The sequence below is a fragment of the Corvus cornix genome, chromosome 4A (assembly GCF_000738735.6).
Source record: "Corvus cornix cornix isolate S_Up_H32 chromosome 4A, ASM73873v5, whole genome shotgun sequence".
In the NCBI taxonomy this organism is placed as follows: domain Eukaryota; kingdom Metazoa; phylum Chordata; class Aves; order Passeriformes; family Corvidae; genus Corvus; species Corvus cornix.
The window spans coordinates 19,443,862-19,469,299 of NC_047058.1; the positions used below are offsets into that span (position 1 = coordinate 19,443,862).

General features: G+C 53.9%; 1 protein-coding gene across 1 annotated transcript; it reads left to right on the plus strand.

The window, feature by feature from the left end:
- The first annotated feature begins 1,914 nt into the window (after positions 1 to 1,914).
- Positions 1,915 to 25,401, plus strand: LOC104691711 (exocyst complex component 1-like). Its single transcript, XM_039572259.1, is given in 18 exon segments — positions 1,915 to 2,010; positions 3,082 to 3,153; positions 6,899 to 7,005; positions 7,007 to 7,044; positions 7,997 to 8,181; positions 10,772 to 10,999; positions 12,094 to 12,226; positions 13,558 to 13,667; positions 14,669 to 14,818; positions 15,080 to 15,173; positions 18,734 to 18,846; positions 19,026 to 19,145; positions 19,644 to 19,714; positions 19,820 to 20,060; positions 20,941 to 21,124; positions 21,852 to 22,051; positions 24,021 to 24,215; positions 24,485 to 25,401. Coding segments are annotated over 18 exon segments (2,493 nt in total). The 3' UTR covers positions 24,641 to 25,401.
- Positions 25,402 to 25,438: the final 37 nt, after the last annotated feature.

The following is a 25,438-nucleotide window of genomic DNA, read 5'->3' on the forward strand; positions in this document are numbered from 1 at the left end:
CCTGGCACGCAGCGGAGGATGAGGGTGCGCAGCCCTATCACCACCCACCAGTGACTCGGGATCCGCTCCAGAGCTCGCCAAGGGAGCTCACTCAGAAAGGTGAAGGTCCCTGTGGCATCGGGAGCTTTTCCAGAGGGAAGGGATGGCCCTGGAATTGTCCACACTGCAAAAATCAGGTCCCCACCGTGCCCCAGGAGCCCAGTCCCTCCTGTCCCCTCTGCCTCCGCTCCCTGGGATGGTCAATGCAGCCGTGGATCCGAGCAGAGCACCCCGGGAATGCTCTGGGTTGAAAGAGCCCCCCAAAAATCTGGGATGGAGGCAGAGCTGATCCTCCAGGCAGTACAAGGGATCAGCCACAGGGTTCCAGGCTGGGAGATCCCAAATGCTGCAGCTTCCCTGCATCCCTGGGTGTGCTCCCTTTCTGGCTGCAAAGGGAGAAACCCGGGGGGGTTGGGAAATCATCCTGTGGGAATTTGCCATGAAAGGATTTGAGGCAAAACCCATTCCCACTCTTCCCTCTAACAAAGCAGTGCCTTCCCAACCTCATTTTTTTTTGGAAGGGAGAATGTAATCATGGAATGGTTTGGAGGGGAAGGGACTTTAGAGCTCATCCCACCCCAGCCCTGCCAAGGGAAGGGACACCTTCCACTATCCCAGAGTGCTCCAAGCCCCAATGCCCAGCCTGGCCTTGGGCACTGCCAGGGACCCAGGGGCAGCCCCAGCTGCTCTGTCTGACCAGACCTGGATGTGATCTTCCAGAGAAGAGGCTGCCCGTGCCAGGATCAGCAGTTCCTGGGTTATCCTTAGGAACACTCCAACCAGTTTTCCCAAACTGTGGAGCCATTTTTCCAGCTGGAACCCCGAGGCTGTGGCTTCCCCAGGGCAATTCCATGTGACCTCAAAAGCTGCTGCTTTGAGTCTTTTGGAGCTTTGCCTCTTCATTTGCAGAGCGGTTTTTGTCCCCAGGCACTGGGCGGGACCCACGAATAACTCCTGGGGACTTCATGGGGTGTGGAAGAGAACAAACGGCTTCTCCTGAAATATCTTCTCTCTTCCATAAATCTGGATTCTGCTGCTCTGCCCTTCCCTGACGTGGAAGAGCTCAGAACCCAGATTAAAACACTGATTGGTGAGGTTTTGATAATCCCAGGTGTAATTCCTGTGTGGGAAAGAGGAGAGGGCAAAGATTTGCTTTTCTGGGTCTGCACATCCCGATCCCTCTCTGCTGCTGCTCCTCCAGCCATCCTCTCTGGAAGAGGGATGGGATAAGAGCAGGGGCCGGTCATGCCTCATCCATCTCCTGCCGCCCTGGCAGGGAGCTGCTTCCCGGCCTGATTCCCCACCTCCCGCTGGCTCCAGGCTGCTGCTCCACAGCCTGCAAGGGATCCCCCAGCAGTGGCTTCTCCACAGCCCTGCTCCTTACCCCGGGTGTGGAGAGACGGGCGGGAAAGCTGCGGAGTTTGTAAATCCGGGAATGTCGGGAGAAGTTAACGGGAGGCTTTGCACTACCCCGGTGTGAGCTCTTGGATCTCATAGAGCCATGGAATGGTTTGGGTTTGGGAAAGGACCTTAAATACCATCTGTTGAACCTGTTTCCACCCTCCCAGCTTTTCAGAGCTGTCTGCACGGTGGTTCCACCCAGAAGAGCCCAGAAAAGGCCATTTCTCCATCTTCCCACTGGTTTCACCAATTCCTGCCCGGAAAACGAAGCGGGAACACCTCCAGTCCCAAACTCAGCTCACTGCCAGCAGGGAAGAGGGGAGGAATGGGCTCTCCTGGGATGCAGCTCCAGCACGGAGCGTGGGTTTGTCTCGGTGTGCAGGGAGGCAAATCGAGAGCTAAAGACAAAGAGCGCCCTCGATTTCGGGCGAGACTCGGAGCACGAGAGCCGAGCAGGAAAAGTCTTCATGAAAAATGAACGAGGAGCAGGCGGCTGCAAGGAGCGGCGGAGTTATCTGGGGCATGAAGAAACCCAGCAGGCCAGAAAAATGTGAGCGGAGAGCAGCGGAGGTGAAAACGCGGAGGAAAAAAAGCGAGGCTTGATGTTTAATTAATCACCCTGTTTGCATCTGAATGGCGGCGTCCTGCTGGGGACAGCGAGGGACACGCCAGGCCTGGCTGTGCCACCCCTCCAGTGCCACCGGGCCACCATGTTCCATTTGGTTTTCCCTTTTCCCTGATTTTTTTGGGGATGATCTAAATCCGTGGAGCCGGCGCTGCACCAAACCCTTAATGCTGAGCATCCACACCAGCACCCACAGGAGGGGGCGTTGCCGGGGCTGGAAGGGTTGGGACAGCTGGGATTTTCCTGTCTTTGGCACTGGGAGGTGAATTTTAAAAAGGGGGATAAAGAAAAAAAAAAAAGTCAGGAAAAGAAAGAAAAATCCCAAACAAATCCCCCCTGGAGCTGCAGTTCCGGGGTTAGTGGGTGACAGGTGAGCTCAGATGGAGGAAACACTTCTCTCTGAAAAGACTGACTCTTTTAAACCAAGAAATAGGAACTGGAGGTGATTTAACCCCGATTTTGACTCTTTCTAACCAAGAAATAGGAAATGGAGGTGATTTGATCCTGATATAGGTTCTTTTTAACAGAGAAATAGGAAATGGAGATGATTTAACCCCGATTTTGACTTGTTAATCGAACAAAGAGGAAATGGAGATGATTTAACCCCGATTTTGACTCTTTAACTGAACAAAGAGGAAATGGAGATGATTTAACCCCGATTTTGACTCTTTAACTGACCAAAGAGGAAATGGAGATGATTTAACCCCGATTTTGCCTCTGTAACAAACAAACAGGAAATGGAGATGATTTAACCCCGATTTTGACTTTTTAACTGAACAAAGAGGAAACGGAGATGATTTAACCCCGATTTTGCCTCTGTAACAAACAAACAGGAAATGGAGATGATTTAACCCCGATTTTGCCTCTGTAACAAACAAAGAGGAAATGGGGAGCGATCTCGCTTTGCTTTGCCCCCTCTGCAGCTCCGATGCTCCTCGTGCACCTGGGGATTTCCTGCCCCAGCCTCACGCTCAGGGCTTCGCTCAGGTTCTTCAGGCTTCCTGTTTTGCTCTCAGGGCTTTCATTTCACCCACAGATCGTTTCCTGTTCTGAGACTCCTCACCACGGAACCCCCTGCATTTCTCCCGGTAAATCTTTGCCCGCTCTTCCCTTTCCCAAGGTGCTTTCCCCGGCTGCCGGCAGCTGGATGGGTGATGGGCGCCTCTCAGGGAATTTCAGGAAGCTTTCCCTGACATCTTCAAGTCTCTCAGGTTGTGTCTGGATGATGGGGTGGAGGGGGGGAGATCCTGCTCTGCTGCCGACAGCTTTTCAATTCCGGCCCCGGGAAGTGTCGCGCTTCCCAAATTAACTCATCCAGGAGCCCTCTATTACTCTGCCTTTCCATCATTTTCCTGGAGTTCAAGTGCTGCTCAAAATGAATTAGTGCTGGAAAATGGGTGTGGGGAGGGAAGCGCCATTGGAGAGGCTGAAAACCTGACAGGGATGGAGGAGCCAGGAGAACCCAGAGAGGGCCTTCATTCAGAGGGATGCAGTGGCGACAGAAGCATTTCAGCATAAGTTTGTTTTTATTTTGGGGGAATCAGAGGCTTGGTAGGAATTTTTAATAACTGGGGATGTGATTCCAAGCTCCTTAAATGTGTGGCTGAGCTGAGGGAGTAACTGGGAAGGAGTTGTTCATTGCTTTCAGCTCACTGCAGAGCCAGAAATTCAACAACAAATTCCTCCTCCAAATTCCCAGTGCCCGTTGTAAATATTATTATTATTATTATTATTATTATTATTATTATTGTTTTACGGCAGGCTGTATTTTTATTTACCCCTGGTTCTCACTCAAACATTTGCAGAACTTGAGGTTTTAGTTGTGGCCACTTGGGATTTTCCCCTCCCCATGCAGCCCAGAGGCTCTGAAAGAGCTCCTGGGTGGTCTCCGAGTGTTCATCCAGGACCTACAGGCCTTGAATTCCCAGGAATCCTGGCGTTGCTGGGTCTGCTGAGAGTGGAAAAGCATCCCAATAACATCTCCTGTGGTGGGGGTTGGACAGAGAGGAGCTTTAAGATCCCTTCCAACCCAACCTCCTGCTACCCAGGCATCACAGAATTCCAGAGGGATTTGGGTGGGAAGGGACCTGAAAGCCCATCCCATTCCCCCCTTGCCCTGGGCACGGACACCTTCCACAGCCCAGGGTGCTCCAACACTCCCAGGGATGGGGCAGCCACAGCTTTTATGGAGCATCTCCCCGTCCTGGCTGGGTTTTGCAGGGAGATGCCCCCTGTGTCCAAGAGATTGAGGCGATGCTGAGGGATTTCCTTCCTTCCTGGATCATCCATCTCTAATTGAGGAAGGTCAGGCTGGCCAAATACCTGACCTGAGCGTGGCTTAGTGCTCAGGGTGCTGCTCACTCCAAGGCTGGATTGATTTTGGAGTTCTTTTCCAAGCCTGTTGCATGATTCCCTGGCGCTGCACAGACACGGCTTCCATGGAAAGCCCAGGACCTCTGGAGCTGTTTGCAGCAGCCCTGGGAGGCTGCAGAGCTCTGCTCTTGTCCGGCCTCCAGCGCTGGCAGGACACAGCCAGGCCCATCTGGCCATGGGGACAAAGCTCCTCCACAGACATTTCCATAAGGGATTTAAGGATTGGATTTACTGAGAGAGGGATTAAGGAAGGCTGGAGTCAGCGGGAATTTGTGCCTTTAGGGTGATGTTAAGGTTTTGGGGAAACACAGTTTGGATGAGATCCTCCCTTTCTGCTGCTGGGGCTGGCAGAGCACCGTTAAAGTTGGGATAATGAGGGTTTTTATTAATGGGAATGTTCCCAGAGCTTTGGCAACACGCCTGGGGCTCCATAAACACGAAAATAAATGGGGAAAAGAGCAGCTTCCCAGTTTTACACCCAGGACAAATGAAGCACAGCATGGCTGGAAGGAAAAATCCCAATGCGGATCTGCTCTGCTCCCTCATTACCTGACATTTCCTGCACTCAAGGCGAGAAGGTGCTCCCGCCACACCTGAGAGCTCCTGCAGCAGGTGAGCCTGGCTCCTCCAACCGCTTTGGCTGCTCAGGAATTCGGAGGAGAGGATACCTCCAGGATTTTCAGTCTTTCCCCCCTCATCTGCCGTCCCATGGGATTAACTGATCATACTGATCTTAAATACTGGTGTATTCCTGCCCCCCTCCTGCTGGGAGGCAAAGAGAGAGCCTGGTTCTCTTTCCTGTAATTCCCAGCCTGTATTCCTGCCCCCATCATTCCCGTCGTGCCGTGATGTCCTTTAGGCAGCTCTTTGCCTTTCCAGATGTATTTTTAGATTGCAGCCTCCTCCCCATTCACCTCTGCTGGTGCCGGGACACAGGGAATGGCTTCCCACTGCCAGAGGGCAGGGATAGGTGGGATATTGGGAAGGAATCCTTCCCTGCGAGGGTGGAGAGGGGCTGGAATGGATTTCCCAGAGAAGCTGTGGCTGCCCCTGGATCCCTGGCAGTGCTGGACGGGGCTTGGAGCAGCCTGGGATAGTGGAAGGAGCAAAATGGGCTTTAAGGTCCCTTCCGTCCCAAACCATTCCTTGATCCTCTCTTCCCTTCACCAGGCCTGGAGCCTCTCCCTTGCCCCTTCCTGGCTCCTTGCACGCAGACAGCCGGAATTATCCCTGCCATTCCCAAGATGGGACCTGCTCACCGGCTGGAATTCAAACCAGACTTTCCCTGGCACCAGCAAACGCTGGCACAGCTCATCTCCAGCTGCCTTGACCAAAACATCATGAATATTCACGAGGCGATTAATTAACATCCTCCTGCTTTAATAGCTCCTCACAAGACACTCCATAACCCCGAGTGCCACCGGCTCCTCCCCATTCTGTGCCATCCCAGGGGCTGGCACATGGGTGGAAGTGTCACTCCAACCTTGCCAGGAGCGAAAGGGTTTGAGGAGTGCAGTGATCCCAGGCAGCTCCCCGAGGCTGCGATGCTGATTAGTGCCCACAATTAGAAACCCTCCAGGAGGATCAGGCTGGGCTGCAGAGCTGGGATGGTGCGGGAAGGGATTTCCAGCTGTGGGATATTCTAAGCTCAGCAGCCTCCATTGTTCTTTCCACTCATACGAAGCTCAGTGGCCAAACTGCACCTCCTGTGGCTGGAGCTCCCCTCCAGGAGGCAGCATCCCTTGGGAATGGGGAGATGGAAACACTTCTATGGATGGAAACAACACGGGAAAAGCCAGGGGTGGGTTTTTTCCCTGTCCATTCTCCTTCCCCTGCCAGGAAATGGGGCTGCTGGGTGATCCAGCTGATCCCACACTGCTTCCAGAGGGATTTCAGGGCTGAGCTTGTGGAAACCTTTCTGGGATTTCTCCGGGTGTTCCCAGTCTGGAGTGAAGAGAGTTTAGAGATTTCAGCCGGATGGGGATTGCAGAGGGAATATCTGCAGTGGGGGTGGGGTGTGTGCTGGATTTATCCCAAATTCTTCCCTCCAGTTGCTCACCCTTTCCAACTCAGCACTTCCAAGCTCATTCCCACAGGATGCTGGGAGTGCCAACGCTCTGAATAATCCCCCCAAACCGTCAGAGGAGAGCAGGGACAGCAGCTCCTTCAAGGGCTGTTAAACACAGGGCTGTGCATCCAACCTCCAGCTCGGGGAGCTCCTGGATCATGGGATGCTGGAAGCTGCCAGGGAATCCTGAAGGCACCAGAACTCCGGGCTTGCCCTTGGAATGCTTTTGATCCCAAGCATCTGCCACTGGCCACCATCAAAACCCATCACTCATCCCCCAAAAGTGCAGTAAAACGAGGAGGGGTTTTATAAAGTGGAATTTAAGGAGCAGTGCTGGGCCAGGACTGGTTGAACCTCATTAGCTGATGTGTTAATTACCTGTGGACGTCTAGGCTGGCCTGGACTTTGAGCTGCACTTGGAGAAGCGTTACGAGTGGACCTCCAGCAGCTTGGAGGAGAGGAAAGCCTTCCTCAGGTGCTTGTGGAAGCTGAACCGGCGCTGTCCCCTTTGTGAACGTCCCCTCGGGTGCAGTGGAAGGTAATTAATGAATTAATGAATTAATAGCCTCGTCACACTCAGAGGGCTCTGGGCTTTTGGCAGCGTCCCCATCAGTGAAAGGTGAATAAATTCAGGCAGTGGATGCGGGTGATGGGACAGGGTGAGGTGGTGCCAGGGAGAGAGGGGCAGCAGGAGCTGGGTTTGGGGGTCTGGAGGCACAGCCATTGCTTTACCCACTGCCCTTGGATACACGGAGCCAGGCTGGGAGTATGAACACAGTTTGTCTCATTTCCAGGAATCTCTGGATGTGGTTTGGGGAGGTGAGCAAAGTGCTGGTAACACCAGGGCAGGGGCCTGGTGACACGCCCTCATCAAGAAATGAAGAGATTTGTGGATAGAAACTGTATTATATATAGATATTATTTATATGTGTATTTAACTCTCCAACACGCGACTTCCAGTCCATTTCACAGAAACACGAGGGTTTGGGTTGGGAGGGACTGTAAGGACCATGGGCAGGGACACCTTCCACCGTCCCAGGCTGCTCCAAGCCCCAATGTCCAGCCTGGCCTGGGATACTGCCAGGGATCCAGGGGCAGCCCCAGCTTCCCTGGGCACCCTGTGCCAGGGGCTGCCCATCCGCATTGTCAAAACCTTCCTCATGTCCAATTTAACTTAGAGGAGTTTCTAATTTGAATCGAGGAGTTTCTTCACCTCTGGAATTTGTCCCAGCTTTGTGTGACACATCAGGGTGTCCCAGCACATGATCCTGGAGAGGTGTGCGAGGAAAATCCCAACCCAAGCCAAGCCCAATATCCATCTTGTCCCTCTTACGAAGCTCACCCTTCATCCCACATCCAACTTCCTTTGCCCCACTCTGTGATCTTATTCCGACTCTTGGACTCATCGCTCGGCCTCAGTGGGCCGGAATTTGAGCAGGGCTGCTAAAACGACCTCACCAAAAGGCTCTGGCCGTTCCCACATCTCCCAGGGATGCAGAGGCCCCAGGAGGACGGGAAGGAGGCTGAGCTCCGGGAGGAGCTGGGCACGTACCAGGAGGTGACTCCGGAGGAAGCTGCGGATGTGCTGGAGCTGATGGAGGAGCACGAGCCCCTGCTGGACAACTCCGTGGCCTTCGCAGAGCAGCTGAGCCGGGAGCTCCAGGGGCTGGAGGAGGTACGGAGCCACGGACGTGCCTGGGATGAGGGATTGAGGCTCTGGGCAGCGGCAGCTCTTCCCTTCGCTCTGGGAGCGTGACCTGGGAGAAATTCCAGGAGCAAATGAAGGGAAGAGCCTGACTGTGGGGTGGGTCTGGGGATGGCTGAGGGAGGGAAAGCAGCAAAAGGGATCCCTAGAGAAGGAAAAGCAGCATCCAGGGAGAAGGAAAAGGGTGGGCAAATGAAACAGAGCTGGAAGGAGATTGAAAAGGAAAATATAAACCAGGAGGAAGGGCCAGTGGAAAAGGCACAGGATGTTTCCAGAATTCCCTGGGAGGGTGGGGAGGCCCTGGCACAGAGAAGCTGTGGCTGCCCCTGGATCCATGGAATTGTCCAAGGGCAGGCTGGACAAGGCTTGGAGCAGCCTGGGGCAGTGGAAGGTGCTGGAACCACATGGTCTCTAAAGTCCCTTCCATCCCAAACCACTCCAGGATTCTGTGCTTTTCCATAGATTTGAAAGGGAAAGGGAGAAAACGAAACCAAGGAGCTCAAGGATCATCCGCAAGAGGATCCTTCAGCATCCCTGGCTCCCGTCCCTGAGTGGATGGAACTGGATGGGCTTTTAGGTCCTTTCCAACCCCAACCATTCCATGATTTTTGTCTACCGAGCTTTACTGACTCCATGGGAGCTGCTGTGATTTATTGCATTTCTGCAGAGGAAATTTCCCCTTTAAGTGCTGGAACAAAAAACCTGGGAAAGCTGCTGCGAGCATTTATCTGCTGCTGAAATGTCTGGGATTTTATGGTTGGTAACCAAGGAAAAAAGGGGAAAAAAAATAAGCCAAAGGAAATACCCTAAACCATACAAGAAACCACAAACCCTAAATCCAACCTCCTTTGCTGCAGTGTTTGCTGTGTTCCCATATATGACTTATTACACACTCGGAAGTTAATCTGGAAGCCCAAACTCCCGAGGCTTGTTCCTGTCAGCTCCTGGCGAGGAATTCAGGCACTTTGTGACTGTTCCCAGCTATAAAACACCCTGGGAGAGCAACAAATACATCTTTATTAAGTTTTTGGAGATGAAAGGCGCCACTGAATACATTATTTTAATGCCCTCTAATGAATAAATGTGACTTCCCACTAATACAAATTAATTAATGAACATTTCCATTTCCGAGCCCTAATCTCTGACATTAAATGTTATTAATCCCAGCGAGCTGGACCAGCCCATGCATCCATTTAAATGTTTTCCCCACATCCCAGTGGTAACACCTTGGCTTCCTCTCCCCTATTAATCACCCTCCTCCAGCCCAGCTGTTCTGGGAATCACAGAAATCCCTGCACTGGCAGCAAGGAAAAGTTGATTTTTCCAAAGGGAAGGACGGCACGGCCGGGACACCGGGAGGCCAAAGGCTCTGATTTGGACATTGATATTCCTCCAGAATTCCAGGATCCCAACACATGTGGAACTGCAGGCAGCTCGCAGCAGCTCTGTGCTGCCTGCAGCTGGATTTTATTCCTCTTCCCGGAGTTGGAGCCTCTGGAGAGCCCCTTCCAGCAGCGTTGTCCCCTCGGTGTCACCGGGGATGCTCCCCGTGGCCACAGCCTGAAGGGGTGGCGGGGACAGGCTTGGGGGAGGCTTCTGGCTCTAATTAAAGAACAATTAATAAATGGGAAGCTCTGGGCAGAGCTGGTGGGGCGGGATGGAGTCCCTGGGTGTGCTGGGGAAGCAGAATTCTGGGAGCGGGGCCGCGCAGGTTGGGAGCATCACTGGTGCTGTGGGAGATGAGTGCCCATGGTCAGAGGGGCTGGGAGAGCTGGGGGTGTCCACCTGGAGAGGGGACCTTAGAGCCCCTGGCAGGGCCTAAAGAGCTCCAGGAGAGCTGCAGAGGGACTGGGGACAAGGCATGGAGGGACAGGACCCAGGGAATGGCTTCCCACTGCCAGAGGGCAGGGCTGGATGGGAGATTGGGCAGGAATTGTTCCCTGGGAGGGTGGGCAGGCCCTGGCACAGGGTGCCCAGAGCAGCTGGGGCTGCCCCTGGATCCCTGGCAGTGCCCAAGGCCAGGCTGGACATTGGGGCTTGGAGCAGCCTGGGACAGTGGGAGGTGTCCCTGCCCATGGCAGGATGATCTTGAGACCCCTCCCAACCCAAACCAGTCTAGGGTTCCATGAAATCTTTGTGGGATGGACACTCAGGTCCTCAGGGGACAGCACCACTTGTGGAGATGAGGGCTGGAGACTCCCTGCAGTGAGACGTTCCCAGTGCACAGAACCAGCAGGGCTTGGTGGCCTCTCCAACGGAGACTTTTCTGCTCACGGCCGGATTTTCCTGGACACTCGGCAGGAATTTGCTTGCTGTGGCAGCTGGAAGTGCTCTGAGGGGACACCTCACCCAGGGGAGGGTTTTGTGTGCCCTGGCCCTGGGGATGTGTGGGTGGCACTTGGCAGAGGTGGGACAGTGGCAATTCCACCAACACCCTGCACGTCACAGCCGTGAGGCCTCTGCCGTGCCTCAGGAGGGTGAAGGACGGGACATTTGACCCGAGGATGGTGACAATCATCCCCTACCAAGCTCTGAATCCCTCTGCTCCTGCATCCCACAGGCCAACCTCGGCGCCCTCATCTCCTCGGAGCAGCAGGTGGCCCAGCTGATGAGCTCCATCGACGAGGCCCTGGCAGAGGTGGCCAGGGTGGAGGAGACCCTGCAGGTCTACGACGAGCTCTTGGGAAGCGTGAAGCAGCAGATGGATCACATCCACCGGGAAAACTCCCTGCTGCACCGTATGGCGTCCAACAGGGCGAGGCTGATGGATGAGATCCTGTTCCTCACGGTGCGTGGGTTTATGAGGACATCGATCTCCAGCTGGAGAATCTGTTGGGAAAAACTTCCAAGGAATTTTAAACACTGCAAGCTCTGATGGTCTGCAAGGGTTATGGAGCTCCTCTGGCTGGGAAATGAGGGGTGCTGTTGGTAAGATAAGGATGGACACAGAGCTGGGAGGTGCAGGACCCTCACTGTGGCCCAGAGGGGTCTCTGAAAGTCCTTTCCCAGGGCAGGGTTAGGAATGACGAAGCCAATTAGTAATTTAACAGCCAATAATTATTACCTGGGAATGCACAAGCACAGCAATTAATTAATGAATTCATTAATTAGAAGCAGGCAGAGCTTGCAACAGCTGCCTCTGGTCAAATCCTGCTCCCACCAGCACAGCTCCATCACGTGCAGAGGGGACTTTGGATGTCCTGAGGGAAAATAAACATTTACCATGGGGGGACTCCCTGCTGCCTTGGAGGGGCTGCTTGTCCAGCGCCCCTATTTCTCCTCTTCCCACTGATGGGAATTTCCCCATTTTTTTCTCTCCTTTTCTCTGTTTTCCCATTTTTCCCCCTCTCCTGAAGGCAATGTAACCATTTCGTGTGGGCTGGGCGCACATCAGCTCCTCCCTGCTCCCCTGCTGGCACAAGGAGCTTTTCCCTGCAGCCACAGCCACGGGACACCAGCACAGGGGACAGCACAGCGGGGGGAAAGACTCTGGATGAGCCCTTGGAATATGGGAAAGCAAATTATTTCCAATGGAACATAAATGCAAGAACTTATCCCCAGTTCCACGGCTTGTGGCGACCTCTGTGCCAGGGACCTTTCCATTTCTCACCCTTAGCTTTTCCTCTTCTCCTTTGCTGCCTGCAGTGATTCCAGGGGCGCCAGCCCTTTGGAAACTCGTGCTGAGGTTGGCCAGGCCTTCCTTGGCCACCAGCGCAGCTGCTCCTGGGCACAACTCTGGTTTTCATGGGGATTCTCGTGGATTCCCTGAGGGACACAGCAGCCGCTGCTCCCAGCCAGCAGCATTCCCAGTGGGAGCAGAAGGGATGGGGAGGGATGAAGAGCAGGCTGAGTTTGCAGCTGTCCTCTCTGGCCTTGTTGCAGAGCCGGCTGCACCTGAGCAGGGAGCACCGCGACGCCCTGAGCCGGGCGGATCTGTCCAGCCCCGCAGCAGTCGGAGCCTGCACGGCTGCAGCAGAGGCTCTGTCCGCCTGCATGGACATTCCCATCCATCCCAGTGAGTCTGGAGCAGGGATTTATCCCACGGGGTCACACCCAGCACCATCCCGTGCTGCCCAGCCCTGCAGTGTCCCTGAGCCACTGCTGCTGGAGGGATATTCCCGGGAATTCGGACCTGTGCTGGCTGAGCAGCCCTGCAGGCCGCCTTGGAAAAGCAGGAATACAAGGGTTGGATTTGGGAAGCCAACGAGCAGCAGGGATCTGGGGGGACCTGGCAGGTGCAGAGTTATCAACAATATTCCCCTGGAGCTGCGAACGGGGGAAACAGCCTGGAGGGTTGGCTTTGGTCTGGAGATCTTGGAATCAGGGAATGGTTTGGGTTGGAAGGACCTTTAAGTCCATCCAGTGCCACCCCTGCCATGGGCAGGGACACCTCCCACTGTCCCAGGCTGCTCCAAGCCCCAATGTCCAGCCTGGCCTTGGGCACTGCCAGGGATCCAGGGGCAGCCCCAGCTGCTCTGGGCACCCTGTGCCAGGGCCTGCCCACCCTCCCAGCCAGGAATTCCTTCCCAATCTCCCATCCATCCCTGCCCTCTGGCACTGGGAAGCCATTCCCTGGGTCCTGTCCCTCCATGCCTTGTCCCCAGTCCCTCTGCAGCTCTCCTGGAGCCCCTTTAGGCCCTGCCAGGGGCTCTGAGCTCTCCCTGTGTCCTTCCCTTCTCCAGCTGAGCACCCCCAGCTCTCCCAGCCCGGATTGGCTCCATTCCCAGAGAATTCCAATTCATGCTGTCAGTGGCCAGCCTGGAGCATCCAGACTCCAGGGGCAGCTCTGCTGGCAGCTTCCGCTGGATTTAGACACTGGCCAGTCCAGTTCTCATTGGAACTGGGGTCAACCCCTGCCAGCTGTCTCCACAATCCCTCTAAAGCCCTGGGTGTGAGGCCGTGTGTCCTGCCAGGGGTGGACAATACCCCTTGGAGCTCGGAAAGGAGCTGGGGAGAGCCGTGGGTGGGAATTGTGCTCCGTGCTGTCTGTGTTCCAGCATGGAAAAACAACAATTCATTGTGGCAGGATGTGGGAGCTCTTGGATCCTGGCAGCGCACAGGGATTGATCCTGGCAGGAAATTCCAAGTTTTCCTTGTGGTGAGACTGGGTGTGTCTCCTTGGCTGAGGTCGGACTCGTGGATTATTTTTGGTTTCTTAAGTTTTATTTTCAACTCTTTGTCTGTATTTCCTTGGCACCACAGGAAAGCTTTTCCCCCTTCGTTGGCTTTTGGGTGGATTTAGCTCAGGAGTTCTGTCTGAGTTCCCAGTTTTCTGAGGGATGTGGGTCTGCAGTGCCGCCCCCCAAATCCCCTCAAATCCCAAAATATCCTTTTTTTCCCCTCGAGGTTACCGGAAGCTGCAGGCGGTGGCTGAGCAGCTGATCCTGTTTGAAACCCTCAAGCAGAACTTTGAGAGCTCCTTCATCAACCACATCACCAGCATCTTCGAGCTGCAGGTGGGCTCCACTCTCCATGGCAGCTCCAAATCCTGGGACATCGGGATATTCTGGGAAAGCCGGGCCAGTCGTGCAGGCGATGCTGCCGGGACAGGATTTTCCCAAAGTGTCTCTCCAAAGAGATCTTCCCCCACACCTTCCCCTGGTCACCGTCCCCCAGCCCTCAGGTTAATTTTCCAGGGACGTAGGAGAAATCCACGCTCCCCAAATCCCTCTGGTCAAAGGCCTCAAGTCCTCAGGCCTGCAGATTTTTCCTTCAGGTTTTCTTATTTTGTTTTGGGGGTTGTTGATCTGTTTGTAACCTAAAATCCCAGGATAAATGCCAATCCTGTGATCCTTTGATTTACACCTTCAAGTGCTGATTTGGCAATTTAAAAGATTCGGTGGAAAAGATCCCTGTGGGCAGAAATCCCACAGATTTCCTTCCCAAATCCTTACTTCCTTAGGTCTTTGGCGTTTGGTTTCAAGCAGTGGCTCTGGGAAGGGAACTGGGAGGGAGCTGCGGGATTTCCATCCTCGGAGATTCACAGACCTTGTCTGGACACATTCCTGAGGGAACTCTTCCACCTGGATCTGCTCTGAACCTGCCCCAATCCCATCCCACCTGCACAGCTCTGTGTCCCAGCACCACCAGACCCTGGAAAATCCTTCTTTTCCATTGCATCCCACCCCCTGAGGCAGATCCACTTGCCAGGGCTCAGCGGGACAATGTTCCTCCACAAGGAGCTTTTCTCCCGTGTTCTCTCCTGATCTCCAGTGTTTCTCTGGAGTGCCCCAAGTGTTACTGATGGGCCAGCCACGAATCATTCCAAGACAATGGGATTAAAACTCGAGTTACGAGTGCTGCAGCTTGGGATTTGCTTCTCAAACATGGAACTGGGAATGCCAGAAAAGTGGAATTGTCAAAAATTCGGAAATTTCAGAGCTGGAAATTCAAGGGTGATTATGAAGCTTTTGGAGGTGGTTTTATTTGACTTTTTCTGCCATTTCTGTCCCTTTAGGGTAACTCTCAGGCCCCTGCTCTTGCTCATCCCATTGGCATCGTGGCTGCCCCAAGCCATGGGCCCCACCACGAGGAGCTGCTGCCCTACACACCCCTCATGGCCTGGCTAAGGAACATCAACCCTGTTCTGTTCTGGGACCTCGCCAAGGTATGGCTGAAATCCTCAACAAACGCTGCAAACCATTCCCTGGGAACAGACTGGTCCAGCTGGGGAATTCCTGACGGGAGCTGGGTCTCACCAGAGCCGTGGAACCCAGGAGCTTCTGGAGTTTGGTCCTTCTGGGAATGTCCGGCCAACCTGGAGCCCAACAGAAGGCTGGGAGGTGGCAGAGTTGTGTTGGAGGAGAAGGTCTGAAGTGCCCAAATTTGGTCTTTTCTGCTCTCAGCTGGGCATTTCTCCTCATTCCAGGTCTACTCCCAGAACCTCGGCAGGCTCTACGAGCGGGAAATCAAAGCCCTTTTTGAACAGGCCAAGATGTCCCTGTTGGGAAGAAGAAAAGGAAGTGAGTGACTAAAATCTGATTAAAATCCAGCCTTCGTGCTGCTGGGCAGGGTTTGTTTGCACCAGGGAAGCTGACAGTCACCTCCAGCACAGGTGGCTTCCCCAGGTTTGATCCAGGACTCTGTTCCCTGGCTCTGCGGCTGGCAGGATGGGAAAAGCCGACTCTGCTCCACACCAGGCGGTGTTTGTGGGAGCCTCGGCTCCATGAACTCCCCAGTTTTGTTCAGCTGCTCCTCAGAGCCAGAGCTTTTGTTCCCTTCCCTGTGCAGGGCTCAGGAATGACACAGGGGTGGCTGGGATGGCATCCTGAGGAGCTGTAGGAGAGAGAGGGGGATGTGGAAAAGCCTGGAAAACAAAACCCATTGTCAGGTCCCTTCTCCCCAGCTCTCAAAGATTCCCAGAGTTCCCACTCCACCATTATCTCCTGAAAAATCCCCACCAAGTTTCCTCTTTCCTTGCCTTCACCTACTCCAAGGGCTGGAGCTCCTCTCCTGTGGGTATGGGCTGAGGGATCTGGGGTTGTTCAGCCTGGAGAAGACTCCAGGAAGACCCTGTAATTCCCCCATCCCTGAAAGTGTTCCAGACTGTGTTGGACAGGGCTTGGAGCAACCTGGGATAGTGCAAGGTGTCCCTGCCCACGGCAGGGGTGGAAGGAGGCGATTCTTTGGTCACTCCCAACCCAAAGCATTCCGTGATTTTATGATTTCATACAGCCTGGTCCGTATTTCACACAGGATTCCTCAGACACTTTTCCCTGCAGGGGGAAGCCTGTCCCGGAAGACAGAGGGAATTCACAGCAATATTTATGGAATGATTTCACAGCGAGCTGACTGTGGGGCTGTGTTGTCCCAAGGTGCCCATTTCCACCAAAATCGCTGGATCTGACTCAAAATATTCCAGTCAGGTGTTTCTGAAGATAAAAAGAGAAACTGATCTCTCCTCTGGAAATTTTTTATGGCCCACAAGTCACATTTTCCCTCAGCAAAACAAAGGGCTGTAATGGAAATTTCCAGGCCAGTCTGGCCCAGTTTGAAGGTCAGACTGGTGTGTTTTGTCCATCAGAGTCAGCACTTCCAGCTCTGCACCTCCTTCATCACCGGTGTCAAGATCCCGAGCCAGGGGATGGAGCCGAGGGAAGGGATTGGGATTGGTGCCTCCCACTTCTGGGGTTCCTCACACCCAAAGCATCCCCACCCCCCCTCCAGCTCCTCCTGCCCAGCACCACTTCCCCTGGGAAAGACCCTCAGCCACTGGGAGAACAGGAGACCTCCAAGCCCTGGGATCAAAGCAGGGTGGAGAGTGCTGCCACAAACACCTGGAAAAAGGAGGAAAATTTCACCTCAATAGTCCTAAGGGCACCCCAATGGCCACCACCAGACCCTGCACGAAAATAACGTCGTTGAATTAGACAAAAGGTGGTGTGGGGCACGTGTGGCAGCCAGCCTGCCCCATCCCCTGCCATCAGGGTCAAACCTGGGATTTCCTGCCAGTGTTTTATCCATCTTTAATTCCTACACGAGTCCATAAACCAGGAGAGATGAAAGCCCAGGAGGAAACCCTTGGGAGGACACCTTGATGGCTACAAGGTGTTCCTGCTCTGGTAGAAATCATCCCAAAGTGTCTGCCCCGTGCTGGGGTTGCTCCACGGGCAGGACAAGCTGAGTTTTGCTGTCCTGGGATGTCCCTTCTCTGCTCCGGAGGGTGAGGACAGGTCTGGGACAGGCAGGAAGCCCCGGGCCGGGCTGGGCTTGTTCAGCCCGTCCTTGATGTGAGCAGAACGTTGGAACAACATCACCGAGGGAGGTTCGTGAGAAGAGAGGGAATTTTTAGCAAGTTGTCCCCACAGAGGTTGTGGCACCTTCCCCGGGGCTGGCAGTGTCACGGCTGAGCTTTCTGTGCCACCTCTGCAGTCCTGGGGCAAAGCAGGGGAAGGTGACCCCTTCCCAGCTCCAGGACACAGCCAAAATTCCTGGTCTGGCTCTCCATGTGTCCTTCTGCAGGAGGCCAGCGCCCGAGGGCTCTCCCAGCTCCCCGAGCCTCCTGCTGGAATATTCCCGCAGAACCGGCTGGCCCCGGGCTGGTTTTTGTTTGGCTTTGGTGAAGTTCTGCAGGAAGCTCATCCAAGGTCTCTCCTGCTGTTTGCTCTGCTCGTGGGTGGAGCCCGGGCTGTGAGGAAACCGGCCGGAAAACATCCCTGATCCCGCTGTCACATATCCCTGATCCCGCTGTCACATATCCCTCATCCCGGCCGGAAAACATCCCTGATCCCGCTGTCACATATCCCTGATCCCGCTGTCACATATCCCTCATCCCGGCCGGAAAACATCCCTGATCCCGCTGTCACATATCCCTCATCCCGCCTGTCCCATATCCCTCATCCCTGCTGGAAAATATCCCAGTCCAGGTCTCCAGGCCGCTTCCTTGCTCCCGATTACCCCAGTGAATTGTTTGGGTTGATTCCCCGCCCTCACAGAGGATTTTATTCATGGCACCGCCTGCTGATTCCTCGCCTTGCGCGATGGGAGAGTTTAAAAGGCAACCTCGAGCTGTTTATAATTAATTGGGAGCCACTAATTAAGTCCTTTCTCATTTTCCCATCCCCTCTTCCATAGGCTTGTGAAATTCTTTCCCATTTGCTGTTGGAAGATTTATTTTTTCCTGGTTTTGCTGTTTCCCAGCTGGTGAAATTATATTGTAGTGAGAAAAAGATTAGGAAGCAGCTCATTAATTTAGTCCTGGTTTTAGCAAGGCTGAGGTCGGGAGCAGGGCTGGCTCATCCCTCATCCCTGCTCAGTGTGGAGCTCACAAATCCTTCCCAAGGGAAAGCCCTGCAGGGAGTGGCTCAGATAAAGATATTTGGGATGTTATGAGAGAAGGAGAGGTGACCTGACTCCACAGGGACCTCTGGGAATGGGGAATGAGTCCCATTTTTAGAATTAATTAGGAAATAATCCGGATGTTTCCCCACTGATTCCTTTCAGGGAGTAGAAAAGGATTTTTTAAAGGCATCTTTCAAAGGATTTTTTCAACTTTTCCACTCAACCCAAGCCCCCGGTGGTAAAACTGCCAATGCTGGAGAAATATATTTATTTCCAGGTGAAAGATTTTAATTTTAAAAGGGCATTTTTCAAGAAAAAGCCACTCCCACCTCCCCTGGATATTTTTTATGGCAAGTTACCATCAAAACGAAGCTGCAAACAATTTTCCTGAGGCTTCTGCAGGTTTTTGTGCTGATTTATTCTCTTATTCCCCGGGATTTTCCACACTCCAGCTCTCAGGAGTAAGCACGAGGCAGCAAAGGGATAAACGCCACAATCAATGAAATAAAAAGGCAGTTTAACGAAATAAAAATAATGAAAAAGAGGGAGAATCAGGTGAGAAGGCAGAGAACAAAAGGGAATTTCATCTGAATTCCCCATTTATCCAAATGCACCAGGAAAAGGTCAATTAATGCATAAGGGCAGACATAAAAGGAGACATTTAAGAATTTAAATATCCAGGACTCCAGGAGCTGGCGAATCCAAGAGGGATGGGATTTCTGACATCCCACACCCCATGCAGGTCTGCAGGAAACGTGGGAGAAGCCGATGGGGAACAGGCAGCAGCCCTGGTGGAGCCTCCCCGGGAGCAGGGAGAGCCAGGAGGACGCCCCAGACAGGGGGAACATCAGCAAGGTACGGAGCTGGGGGTGCCTGAGGTGCTCCGTGTCCCACCCCGCCCCGGGGTCCCTCCCTGGAGCAGGGGCAGAGGAGCTCCGTGTGCTGCCCGAGGTCCCCTCAGGTGGACACGGCCCTGCTCCAGTGTCCCCAGTGAATTCCAGAGGCTTTCCTGACCAGAGGTGGTTTCTAAGCAGGTGTTGGAGCAGGTGCTGAGAGAGCTGCAGCCCCTTTGCACCTCGGAGCAGCAATTCCTGCAGGAATTCTTCTTCCGACTGGGCCACGACTCCGTGGAGCTGCAGGCGCTGGAGGTGAAGGTGAGCACCGTGTCCTCTCCAGGCCCATTATCCAGCCTGGCACATCCATGGGGTACCACCTGAGCTCTCCTGGGCTCTCATCCTCCAGGAACCAGCAGTGGGGAAGCTCAGGAGGAGAATGAAAGGGAATTTCATTCAGAGCTCCAGGAAAATCAGGGGTCTCCAAGCATTAAACAGGACTCCAACAGGAGGCAGCAGAAATAAATCCAGAGCTCATGTTCCTGGCTGAGGGAGAGCAGAGAAATCATCATTTGGCAGGTTTAGATGGGATATTGGGAAGGAATTCCTCCCTGGGAGGGTGGGGAGGTGCTGGGATAGAATTCCCAGAGCAGCTGGGGCTGCCCCTGGATCCCTGGCAGTGCCCAAGGCCAGGCTGGGCATTGGGGCTGGGAGCAGCCTGGGACAGTGGAAGGTGTCCCTGCCCATGGCAGGGGGTTTGGGTTCCATCCCAAACCATTCTGGGATCCTTTGATAATTTCCACTCCAATCTTTTTTCAGGCATCTGCCACTAAGGGAGGAGAGCCCACGGCACCTCCAGAGGATCCTCCTTGCACCAAGGGCCAGAGCCAGTACGTGGGTGATGGGAGACACTGGGTGCTCTGACAGGACATGGGCTGGAGTGTCCCTTCCCAGTTAATTCCTGACCTTTGCCATGGTTTGGTTTGGTTTTTAAGGCCAGAAGAAGCCACAGCCCAACTGCTGAGTGAGATCTTCAGCTGCCTGGAGCCGGAGCTGAGGGCGTTTCTGGGTATCTGCAGCAAGGTCCACCCACTGGGCTGCCTGCAGGTCCTGGTGACCTTGAGTGACTCCGTGTTTGGGACCTGGGGCTCCCCCTCAGCTGCCCCCTCGTCCTTCCTCCGCACCCTCCTGGGGAATGTGTTGCTCCTGGCCAAGAGCAACTTCAACAAATGCATCGTGAGTGTCAGTACTGATGCCTTTTCCTGGTCTTAAAATCAAGAGTCAAACATGGTTAGAAGGGGAAAAGGGATTTTACCTTGGGATTTATTTTAAGGATCCTTAGGTGCACACGTCCAGGTCATATGCATCGAGATGCACCCCACCGAGTATGAGTGTGTCCCCCCAACATCGGGTATAACCTTATAGGGGTTACTAATTAGCAGATCTATCAAAGATTCCCCAATGAGAGGCTCAAGTGAGCCCCCCTCCCCAAGGAACCTTCCCCTGGATGGTTCTATCTTGGTTTACAGAATGTGTTCTGGAGAGGACCTTGGGCTCTGGGCTACACTGATCCCCGGCTACGAAGCTTCTGAAATGTTGAGTCTCTTAGCTTGACAAACAAGTGCAAGAATGCAGGCAAAAAGCACTGAGAATACAGAAGTTGTAAAAAGGTATAACAAGGGGTATAAAAGAAAAGGCAAAAAATCTTCTTGGCATCAGTAGGAGGGGGCCAAATAGACCTGAGTGATGTTTGGCCTCTTCCAGAACCTTCTAAACAGAATCCCAGAATCATGGAGGTTGGAAAAGCCTTCCGGGATCATCAAATCCAACCTGTGCCCGATCCCTACCTTGTCACCAGCCCAGAGCTCTGAGTGCCACGCCCAGGTGTTCCTTGGACACCTCCAGGAATGGGGAAACCCAAACCTCCCTGGCAGCCCCTGCCAAAGGCACAGCTCCATGCCAGCCTCAAACAAGGAATGTCACATTCCTTGGAACTGTGGAAGGCACTGTAAACGGAAGCAGTGCTCCCAAACCCAGCTCCTGGCCCTGTTTCCTGGCCTGTTCTCCACCAAGCGAGGTCGGATCTGAGGGTGCCACGTCTTGGTGTCGTTCTCAGGGGACCATGTGCAAGGAGATCGAGGAGGCCAAGGCTCCCAGCAGGATGAGAGGGGGGATCCTGCCCTGCGTCAGCCGCTTCCAGGAGTTCGTGGCCTTCTCCGAGGAGGTGTTCCGGACATCCCGGCGCTGGGGGGAGCTGGACAAGGCCCAGCTTAGGCTGGCCAGCAGCGTCTTCAGCAGCAGTGAGTGCCAAGGCTGGGTGTTCCGGCCAGGAAATGTCCACCTGCAGCTGCAGGAGTGACCCGCTGGGCCACCAGGGCCGGGTGGGAGCCACTTGTCCCTTAGGCACTGAAATGTGGCTCCCTGAGCAGGATCCTGTTAGCACCAGGCAAATTCCATGTGCGCAGTGGCTGTCACAGCGGGATGGGCCCAGGGGTGACAGGGACGAGACACACGGGCTCAGCTCTGGATCCAATTCCAGCATCTCCTGCCCCACTACGGAGGGAGAGCTCCTCAGGGATCAGACTCCTCTTACAAGATCTTGGGAGCCAGGAAAAGTTTCCCCTGAAACACCAAGGGGTGTTGATAGGGAGAGAAGGGTTGGGAGAGCAGGGTGGGGAGCTTCCAGTAGATCCCTGTGTTGTCTCAGCTGGATCCCTCAGCTTCCTGTCAGTGGAAGTATCCTGCTTTCCTGCCTGGAGAGGACCTGAGGGGCTGCAGAAGCCACAGCTCGGAGCACAGATCACGAGGTGGTGCAGAGGGGCAGCTGCCACCTGTGGGTGAGCCTGGGGTGACCCACTGATAAATCCATGGACACGGCCCTGCCAGGCCCCAGGAATGTTTGCAGGGAAGCAGGTGGGGTGGGGAATCATGGACAGGGCTCAGGATGTGTGTGGTAACTGCTCTCAAATGAGCCATCCCAGAGGCACGGGGCTTCTCTCCACACCCTATTCCCTCCTTCCTTTCCAGTCAAGGGCCTGTCCTCAGCAAACCTGAGGGTGAACACGGATATGGTGATGATGGAAAATTTCCACCACATCCACAACTTCCTGTGCCAAAAGAACATCCCCTGCCTGGAGGGCAAGAAGAGAGAAGCCAAGCAAAGGTCCAGGGAGCACATGGAGAAATTCGTCACCACATACCTGGGCCAGCCCCTGGAGGGGCTCAATGTGAGTGCCGGACCTTGGCCTGCACCTCCAAGGGCAAGGGCTCTTCCCAAAACTCTGGATTAACTGGTGTTCCCATCTCCCTGCCCTCAATCCAGTCCGGGGACTGGACTTTGTTGTCACAGGGTGTGAGAGCACCTGGATTTCATTCTGCTCAGGGATTCCCAAAATCCTGGCACAGCCTTCTCCAGCTCTCCCAGTCTGAGCACAGACACCAAGGGAAGGTGCAAAGGGGTGTAAATTGAGCAGGAGCCCACTCCTGTTTCTTGGAAACAGTCCATACCTTTAGGAACTCTAAATCCTCAGGATTTAGGGTATTTCTCCCCAGCCAGGTTGCAGCAGGAATACCCAAACAGATCCCTGGGCTGTATGAACAGACAGGAGGATGAAGGAAGGGATTCTTCCCTTGTTTTGCAGCAGATGTGGAATGTCCTGTCCAGGGCTCCCTTCCCTGACCACTGCTGGGTTTGGCTGGGCACTCCCACCTCGGCAGCATCCCAGGATCCCAGGCTGGAAGGGATCCCAAAGGATCATCCAGTCCAAACTTCCCTGGGGAGGTTGCCTGGATGAGATGCTGTAGCTCCCTGTCCAGTCCCATCCCACAAGCTCCGGTGGTGGGACTCTATCACATCCCTGGGCAGGTTTGATTGATTATCCCAGCTTGTTCTCACTGGAAAAAATTTCTTCTATCCAGACGATGTGACCACCCAGCCAAGAAGGAAGCCTCTCCCACTCCTCACTGACAATCCCAACAATGTGAGGGATCTTCCCATTTTCCTGCTGCTTTGTCCTTGTGCCCATTTCAGGCACATCAGGGGCAGAATTCCAAAGCACTGGTGGGGAGTTCGTTCCCAGTTCGTTCCCAGTTCGTTCCCATTCCCACTCCGGTTGCGTGCCGGCGTCTGGCAGACCCTGGCTCTTTTTTCACGGCTGCCTGGGCTGATCCATCCAACACTTCCCAAGCGGCTGTTTTGTTAACTGAGCTAAGAGCATCTGGCTCTGCTAGCTCCAACAGACATTCCCTCCTTCCCGAGACCGTGCCTCTTCCGCTCCTTCCCTCTTCCCAAAATGTCTCACAGACAGAGCTCAGCTGGAATTATTTATGGGACCTGTAACTTCCAATTTGTTTCCAGTCGTTGCTGTCAAACATTTGTTGGCTTGGCTGGAGAATCAGCTCCGTGTCTCGTGCTACCCGAGCTCTGCCATGGCTTCACATCCTCCCTTTTCCAAGGGCAAGGATCGTTTTATTGCTCACAACAAAGTGAGTGGGATATGAGGGCACCTGGATGTCCCCAGGTCCTGGCACGGCCTTCTCCATCTCGCCCAGTTTCCCTTCAACAAGAGAAGGTGCAAAGAGGTGTAAGTAATGCAGGAGCCCACTCCTGGCTCTTGGAAACAGTCCATAGGTTTAGGAGCTCTACATCCTTGGGATTTAGGGTATTTCTCCCCAGCCAAGTTGCAGCAGGAATACTGAAATGGATTCCTGGGCTGTATGAACAGACAGGAGGAGGAAGGAAAGGGATTCTTCCCTTGTCTTGCAGCAGATGTGGAATGTCCTGTCCAGCTGTGGCAGAGATGTCACGAGAACTGAGAAAATCCAGGTTTTGCTTTCCACCTCTCCAGGTTCTGGGATCCCCCATCCCCACCTCTGGCTCCAAACCATCGGTGGGGAGAAAACTGGGAGGAGCACCAAGGAACAAGAGGGATTTTTCCAGCAGTCCCATTGCTCCATTGGTCTGGAACCCTTAGAGATGCTGCTGGTTGAGCAGGGAGGGGACAGAACCGTGAAATTCCCTAAACGCTGCTTTTCTGGGGGATAAAAATCTCCAACACTTCATTAAACATTTCCCAATTCTCCATTCCAGCTGAGTTAGACATGGGAAGGGAGCTGAGGGCAGCCATCGGGTGTCAGCCCTGATGCAGGAATCCACCTTAGGGCGGCTCACCATGGAATGTCTCCTTCCCTTCCCAGCATTTCTTTGAGGGGGTGAAAGCCCGCCTGGCTCAGGGGGTGAAGGAAGAGGAGGTCAGCTTCCAGCTGGCCTACAGCAAGCAGGAACTCCGGAAAGTCATCGAAAAATATCCTGGCAAGGAGGTCAAAAGAGCCCTGGAGACCCTCTACAGGAAAATCCACAAACATCTGTCCCCAGAGGAAAATCTGCTGCCGGTAACTGGAGTGGGATGGGTGTGATGCTGGGATGGTTTGGGATTCAGGACTGCAACGCCTGTGTGGCTGCAGGGGCTGGGGAAGGAGCTGAGGTCTGCTTTTCCAGGTGCTGTGGCAACCCCTGGAGCTGGAATCCTGGTTTTCCAGGTGCTGTGGCAACCTCTGGAGCTGGAATTCTGGTTTTCCAGGTGCTGTGGTAACCCCTGGAGCTGGAATCCTGGTTTTCCAGGTGCTGTGGCAGCCCATGGAGCAGGGTTCTGCTTTTCCAGGTGGTGTGGCAAGCCATGGAGCAGGAGTTCATCCGGCAGTACCGAGAGTTTGAGGAGCTCATCCAACACTGCTACGCGGGATCAGGGATTGCCCTGGACTTCACCATGGAGGACTTGCTGAGCTACTTCAACTCCATCACCGTGTCCAACATGTAGGGAAATCCCTCCCTGGATGTTGGGAGCAGCCCAGGAGTCCTTGTCTGCAGCCACACCTTCGAGGAGCTGAACACAAAACATTCCCAAGTTGGATATTTATGTTCCTATCCTGAACTTAATCCCAAAGTACCTCCACCTTATTGCTCCTGGACTAAATCTCCCTCAGGGAAGTGGAGTTGTCGGACCCAAACCACAACTTCCCTGCTCCAAGAGACCATTTTGCTGCTAGGAAATGTCCCTCGAAGCCTCAGATTTCCACCAGAGTGAGCGCTGGTGCTGCGCCTCCTCAGCAGACCATTCCCAACAGAAAAGCATCTTCTCTCCAGGGGCTTTCTCCTTCTTTTCTGTGCTCGAATTTCACAGTGGCCCTGTGCTAAACCAGAGGGTTAAACCCCATGGAGACGCCCCGTGTGTGAGGTGTTCCCACATCCAGGTATCCCAACAGGCACCTCTGCTCCACAGCTCTCCACTGAACGTTGCCTGGCAGATGAAAGTCCAAAGTTTCAATGGATTTATTGCTTTTAGCTCAGATTTACTCAGATTTTAACTGGAGTGGAGAAAATGTGCAGTTCTAGGGATCCAAACCGATCCCTCGGGGAATTGGCTGGTTTTATCCCGTTTTCTTAGGAATCTTCCTACACCAGCTCCCCAATATGTTGTCATTCGTTAAATGTTCTCTGTTTCTTGTGATGATCGTGGGGCTCACGTGTTGTCCGCCACAACCCTTCTCCCTAAACAACTGAAGAGTTTGAACTCCTTGATATTTGCCTCGCAGGGCAAAGATTATTTCATTTATTT